This window comes from Penaeus vannamei, chromosome 39, assembly GCF_042767895.1.
Source record: "Penaeus vannamei isolate JL-2024 chromosome 39, ASM4276789v1, whole genome shotgun sequence".
Lineage (NCBI taxonomy): Eukaryota > Metazoa > Arthropoda > Malacostraca > Decapoda > Penaeidae > Penaeus > Penaeus vannamei.
In genome coordinates, this window is record NC_091587.1 from 21,303,692 (window position 1) to 21,311,191 (window position 7,500).

Consider the following 7,500-nt stretch of genomic DNA (forward strand, 5'->3'; position numbering starts at 1 on the left):
GGGTTTAGTATATTAAAACCAATTTTTTTATTCCCTAAGGAATAAGAAATTTACCTCATTATTAATCAATGTGTATATATATTTGTATAACTTTTTGTCTTCTCTCCTTTTTTAAAGAGTGTTTACAAAGTAAAAAAAAACGTAATTACTTAACAAATAGCTGCCACGTGGCATTAGGTACATACCATGGCTGTTATGGACCAAAAAGCAGATGGCATCGTATCATGACTGCCATTGGCTCGTCAGACGGAGTTTGTTTTTCTCTGATAGTAGTGGCTTCATTTATATGTTAAAGATTTTAGGCAATATCTCCTATAATGAAGGTAAACCTTCAAAATTATAATATTTTTATAAATCATAAAAAAATAAAAGCTTTTAAGGTGTTAAATATCGCTCGCAAACTAACAGTCAAGCTGGGTGCAAACAGGGGAAATTGCTTATGTATGCCATCAGTCCAATAATTATGTCCACTTATCTAATTTTTTTATCTGGTGGCATTAGGTTAAAATGCAATATATTTACAAAATCTAGGGTTCTTACATAGATTTTCTTTAGAATTTCTTTTAAAATTTCCTTTTTTTATTAAAAGGATAAATATATATTATAATAAAGAGAGTAAACTGAAATTATCAGTTTCAATTAATATGAAGTAGACTTTGATACAAACAGAAGATAATTTAAGCTGTCTTCTTTTGAATTTCAGAATGCCTTATTATGTGATTTTCTGTTTGCTAATATTGTTAACCCACTTATGGGTGTCACACATAGGAGACACCTGGAAAAATGCACTCTGATATGTGGCCCCCGTTGGCAAGTGTGCGGGCAGGTTCCCTGACTCACCCGAGTGCCAGAAAACATTATTTTTGGCTTGAAAATGCACCATTGCTAGTGGGTTAAGTAGGTTTGACAGAAATTGTGTGTATCATTATTATGCAATGTATAGATATACAATTTTACTGTTAGTTGTCATTTCTGAGTTATTATCAGTGATAAATCTTTTTCTAATTTTATTATTCCGTATTTTATTCATCATCGGTCAAACATATACTCACTTACACTTTACTGAAGGGCACGTCTATAGCCATTGTAGAAAGCCAACCCTTCATGATTGGCACTGCTATAGTCATCATGGAAAGCCTACCCTTCTTGAGGAGAACATGTACATGTGCCATGACTCACCATAGCAAGCCAGTGGACAGGGCCACAGCAAAACACTTGCTGGAAAAACTAGATGGTTGCCAGTAGTCACTGGAATGAGTGCCACACAGAAAATTCTGGCACTGTCAATGTAGAGTCATGGCTACCTTTATAACTTTTATTTACAATATTTTAAAAAATTTACAACCTATGATACTTTCTCAGTAGACGGAAAGTTTGTTGCATACTTTCCTCTTTCTCCTTGTTTTTTCTTACTTTTTTCTCAGTTACATATCATTATCTTTGTCCTGTGCAAACATACAAGTGCTTCAGTTTTCTCTCCCTTTTAGTTATAGCTCCCTCCTTTGTTTCAGAGATGTCGCAGACAAAAGGTGAACGCGGAGCTGCGGAGAAGGCTGAGGGTATGGACACCCAGCGTGCCCTCCTCTCTCTCGTTGCTATATTCTTAGTGTCCTTCAGTGCTCTTGCATTTGTATACACAAACTTCCCACAGATGGATCCGTAAGTTGGCCTCAGGCTGTTTTTTTTCTTCTTCTTCTATCTTTCTTTTCTTTGTTTATATACGAGAAGTTACAAGTTTTCTCTTGCTCTTGTACTGATTTTTAAGGTTTGGAAAAATATGAATTATATTCCATTAAGTACAGTTATTTATTATCATTTTTAGTGGTATTACATTTGTTCATTTACTTTGTTTCAGGGAAGAGTATCAATATATAAAGCTACCAACAGATATTGAAGACGCCAAGAACTTGGGTCGTGTATTGTCTCACTACAAGAACAGATATTACCTTGAAGTACTAGCTGGAGTCTTTGTGACGTACATATTGTATCCTTTTTAAATGTAGTTAAAAAAGGAAGAGGAAAAAGTTTAAGATCAGTAGCAATTTTTATTAATGAATTGCTTAAGTTACATTTCAGGTATATGTATATATGTTTATTTGTATGTATGTATGTATATATTTATATGTGTATATGAAAATATGTATATATTTATATATATATATGTGTATATATATATATATATATATATATATATATATATATATATATGTATGTATGTATGTATGTATGTATGTATGTATGTATGTATGTATGTATGTATGTATGCATGCATGCATGCATGTATGTATATGTGTGTATGGATATGTGTGTATGGATTATATATATATATATATATATATATATATATATATATATATATATATTTTTTTTTTTTTTTTTTTTTTTTTTTTTTTTTTCTTTTTCTTTTTTTTTTTAGCCCTATTATGACTGGACTAGAATTTTCTGTTACATAATCATTATGCAACAGTTTAGTCTTTCTGGCAGGGTTGTGCTCTGTACAGCCATCCTGAGTTATGACACATACAAGTAATACATGGTTATGTCATGGCATCTATTTGATGCACTATCAATGAGGGGATATATTTGTTTATTTATTTATTTGTTTGTTTGTTTCTATATTTTAAAATATTTTTGATTCATCAAATTCTTCCTTAATGTAAATACCAGCTTACAAACATTTGCCATTCCTGGTTCCATCTTCTTATCCATTCTCTCAGGTAAGTTACAGAATTGTGAATAGTTATCACTATAAAAGGAAACTTAGATTAAATTGTATATATATTTTGGTTTGCAGAAGTAATGGAAATCCTTGTTAAATGATAAGATAGGATTAGGTAAATGAAAATATAAACTAATGCCTTCTATAGATTGCTGCTCTGTTTGCTAAAAAGTAAAGATGCCGTAATTTTTGTAGCACTTGATTAACAATATGGATAACAGCTCTGGTTATGAGAGCATAATCCAGGATTTTGTTTTATGTGATGTGATTGAAAATAGTATTTTTATCATTATTATGTTTTTTAGGACACAAGACTACCTGAAAAAAAGTAACGGAGTACAAATTATTTATTGCTTTTTTTTTCTCTCTCTTTCTTTAACTGAATCTTGTGGATTTATTTCCAATATGTCAGTCACATTTTTATATGCAGTACAAATGCATTCCTAATCGTGACTTGGATATTTTTAGTACTGTATATAATACATGGTAAATTACAGGACAGATTTATAATTATTGTGTTCTTTTAGTCTTTTGCAAAGTGTGACTTTCAACTATTGAGTATTGTTGAAGAAATGTTTTTATTTCTGATAGGGGGAACAGGACACAGCCCTTGCGGGGCTGAATTTTCTCTTTTTTTTCATACTTTCTTTGGTGATTTTTATAATGAAAATTTCTGTTTGCTATCTTTAATAGTTTGGTCAGTGTATGAGATTTCTGATCTTTAGGGACAGTCGCACACAAAACATACTTTGGAAACTGTACCATGAAGTGCTCTATCTCATGATTACACAGACCTTCACAGACACAACAGAATAAGTCTTAGACACTTATTGATGTTGTACCACATCTGTAAAAATAAGATAAGTAAAGATATTATGTGCTTGTTTATTAACAGCAGCATGTATTTCCTTAGGTTTCCTCTTCAGGTGGGAAATAGCACTGCTGCTTATCTGCTTCTGCTCGGCTACTGGTGCTTCCTTCTGCTACCTGCTCTCTTACCTAGCAGGCAGACCTGCTGTCCTTAAATATATGCCAGAACGCACAAAGTCATGGCAAGAAAAGGTGAGTTATGTTAAGTGAAAATGTAAAAAGTGAAAAAAACATGTAATTTCTTATTTTAAGTAATATAAACTCTAGGCCATATCATTACCATTTTCATATATTAGTAGAGGAAAAGTAAATTCATAATGGAATGTTCAGTTATAAACTTATTATCTGGGACATCACTATTGAAAATTATTTTTTCTTACATGTAGTATTTCAAGAAGTTAGCATGTCAGGTTTCTTCACTGTCCTACATTTGCTGTTATTATGAATACATGTATTTTTGTGAATGACTGCAGCACCTATTTTAATCCACAGGTTGACAAGCAGAGGGATAATTTACTCTTCTATATCATCTTTCTACGCATCACGCCTTTCCTTCCAAACTGGTTCATCAACATCACCAGTCCTGTCATTAATGTGCCTCTGATGCCGTTTTGGTTTGGAACTTTTCTAGGTAAGATTAACGACCTGCTGTTCATGAAAGGCATGTGCTGGTGCTCAGTGTCCCTCATTGTCTGCTGGCAAACTTAATTGAAAGGTTTTTGGTTTTAGGAACTTAGCTGATATGTATAGATACGATGAGTTAAAAAAAAAGAGAATAGAATCAAACGCTCTTGTCTCTTGCAGGTGTTGCCCCACCGAGTATACTAGCAGTACAAGCAGGTACTACTTTATATGAACTAACTTCTTCCAGGGATGCCTTTTCCTTAACTTCTGTGGTGAGTTATACTGTTGTTTATATTGTTTTTAACCCACACATCCATGCATCTCTTTATCTGAACAAAATCTGTTGTGATAGAAAAAGTTATGAAGTAGGGTAAATGGTTTCATTTTTATGATTTTGTGTGAGAAATATGTCAATGGAAATGGAAGTGTCAGTAACTAGTTCCACATTCATTCATACTTCTTTCTAGAAAATCTATCCATCTAGCTTTATAAAATATTCTAGGTACTATATTATGTATCTAGTTTTCAATCTACCCACCCATCTGTCTCTGTCTAGATTATTTAACCATCTATATATTTGTCTACCTTTTTCAGTTTGTCTTGTAATGCTCCAGAAATTGAATAGGTCTTGAATATGATCAAATTATGATCAAATATAGATTTGACCACTGTGGTTGGAAGCTAGGAAAATGATTTGGAAAATGTATATACAGATTGTAGATGAAAAACAACAGTAACAGCAAAAGGATTACATAGTTTGTTTAGAAGACTTACACTCTGTGAAGTACTAACTGCATGTAATTTAGCAAAAGTTTTTCATCTTGCCTGTTGTTGTGGGGGGAGTTTGTCTTGTAATGCTCCAGAAGTTGAATAGGTCTTGAATATGATCAAATTATGATCAAATATAGATTTGATATTAGGGATCTCCCCTACCTTGGGTCCAGCCCTTGGCTCAACCAATTTTGCATGGTCTTTTCTTCTCCAAACCCTTCTTCTGTTTACTTCCTAAGATGTGAATAGCAGGTGGCAAGAATAAAAGGCTGGCTTTGGGTCAGTCCTCAAAGGCCTCAGGGAGCCATGGGCACAGTATTCCCATTTAGTTAAGGGTCGGTTTAACTGGTGTATGCGTAGATCTTGCTGTAAGCATGGCTATCTGGACTGAATTGGTCACTTTGGTGCGAAATCTTGGCAGTTGAGGGGAGCCAGCAATAACATGAAGGAAAGCGTCTTTTTTCTTGGACATCTCCGGGCTTTGCAGGATGCAATTAAAAACTTATTGTCTGTAATTTGCTTGAAGAAAGTATCAGTATCTATAAAGTTAACAAAAGTTATATTACAAATTTATATGAAATGTTTAGAGTTGATTATCACACCATATGTTTTTAATTACTAAAAAGAAATCAACAAGAAATGGCTAATTTGAAACTGAGGATCAACACTCGCGTTGGCGGCCTATCAGACTAGCGTTAATAATTTTGAATCAGTAAATCGGTTCCCGTGCTTCTTTCTTAAAAAAGATGTACGCCTTGAAATGTGAAACTATGGTGAAACAGGGAACAAGTTCTCGTGCTCCATATTGCTTAAACAAGAAGTGCTATGCCAGGTGTTATTCAAGCGAGAGGTATGTGCAGTCTGTTACGGCAGTGCTATTTGCAGTTGAAACACTACATCTGGCTAGGCATTCGGACACAAATCAAGTCCTAGATAAAGAAGAGGCCCGTTGAACAGCACCTCTATCTATCCCCTATCCCTCATGAGAACCCTGAGGGATAAACTGCTTCTTTACCCAACATACTCCAGGCCTACCACATCCGATAATGATTTTGTACCTTCATTAGTAGCAAGGATTGGTCAGAATGTGAATACAACCTACATGCTTGCCTTGTGACTATGATCTTCCCATCCCCCTTCTCCCAAAAATGTTTCCCAATCACACCCAGTATCTCTTCCTTGGACTCCTTACTTCTGCCCCCTCTTCCTTCTCGCTCTACCCTCACAACAAACAATCTAAATGTTCCACCCCATCTTCTCCTACTGCATCCTCTCCTACACCTGTCTCTTCCTCTGCTCCTTAGATATCTATCCCCAATTCTCCCCATCATAAGACCTTTCCTCAGATCTCCCCAATCAACACATTTTCAAAAACATCTAAGGCCATTCAAAAATATCTAACCCACCAAATAACATGCTTATCTTTCATCTGCCTTCTCAATCTCCCATTCCCTGTGCAATTTTTGTTACTATGCTCTTCTGTAGTGCTATATGACCTCTGATATCTGGCACATTTAGATAATTAGCCCATTAACCACTCTCCAGACTACAAAAGTCAAGGTTTTCGTTTTGTGATGTGTGGTATATCTACAACAATGACACATGTATGAATGTTGTCATTTGTAGAATAAATTATATGTAGAAAAGGTATGAATGAGACTGGATATCTTCACAATACAAGAGATGTATTTGACCGGTTTTGATTACGTCTTCATCAGAAATACACATGTATATCTGATGAAGACGTAATCGAAACCGGTCAAATACATCTCTTGTATTGTGAAGATATCCAGTCTCATTTATACCTTTTCTACATTTGTCAACATGGATACGGTTCAGAATAGATTATACTTTTCCATTTCTGCTTCTTAGGTTCTTTGTTTCTCTAGGTAACTGGGAAGTTGAAAGAAAGATAGCACATCAAAGACAAATTATCTTCTTAATTATTTCTCAAAGCTAATTCAGGTTAGGTTCATGAGTAGGTCTTTTGGCATTAGATTACAGGTTTTAATGAGTTTAGAAATAAGAAAGAGTGAATTTGAAAAGAAAGAAGAAAATATCTAACACCATTCTCACTTTTTTGAGTAGAAAAACAATGGAAAAAAAGTGAAATTCTTGCATTTGACAATACCATAAATAAACAGTTGCTGATATGAGTTTCTGTTTTTTTAACACATAAAAAGATATATCGCATGTAGAAGCATTTTATGGTGTGATGTAGCCTGTTATTGTGGAAATTAATTTTTGAAATGGCTACCTTTATGTGTATATAGGAATAAAAAAGTTAACTAATTGAATATGTTTTTTAAACATTACTATCTTGTGTGTATATTGTACACCCCATTCAGTGTCATACAACAAAAATTTCTTGTAATTATGTCTGAAAAAGTATAGTAGTATAGTATAGTCACTGTACATTATTGAAAGAAAACATGTCCCCAATATTTTCTTAATTTTTTCAGGTACTATTGGGTCTAGCAGCTTGCCTCTCCCTTGTGCCAATCCTCCTAAAGAAT

The 7,500-nt window shown here is 33.9% G+C and overlaps 1 protein-coding gene across 1 annotated transcript in view; it reads left to right on the top strand.

Moving 5' to 3' along the window:
- The window catches only part of stas (Transmembrane protein stas), a 14,711-nt gene that overhangs the window by 6,474 nt on the left and 737 nt on the right, over positions 1-7,500 (top strand). The window contains exons 3-9 of the mRNA XM_027367877.2: positions 1,512-1,659; positions 1,856-1,984; positions 2,668-2,717; positions 3,633-3,781; positions 4,082-4,220; positions 4,394-4,485; positions 7,447-7,500. The exon at positions 7,447-7,500 is cut by the window's right edge and continues 737 nt beyond it. Of these exons, the coding sequence (XP_027223678.2) occupies positions 1,512-1,659; positions 1,856-1,984; positions 2,668-2,717; positions 3,633-3,781; positions 4,082-4,220; positions 4,394-4,485; positions 7,447-7,500 (761 nt within the window). The remainder of the gene's footprint in view (positions 1-1,511; positions 1,660-1,855; positions 1,985-2,667; positions 2,718-3,632; positions 3,782-4,081; positions 4,221-4,393; positions 4,486-7,446) is intronic.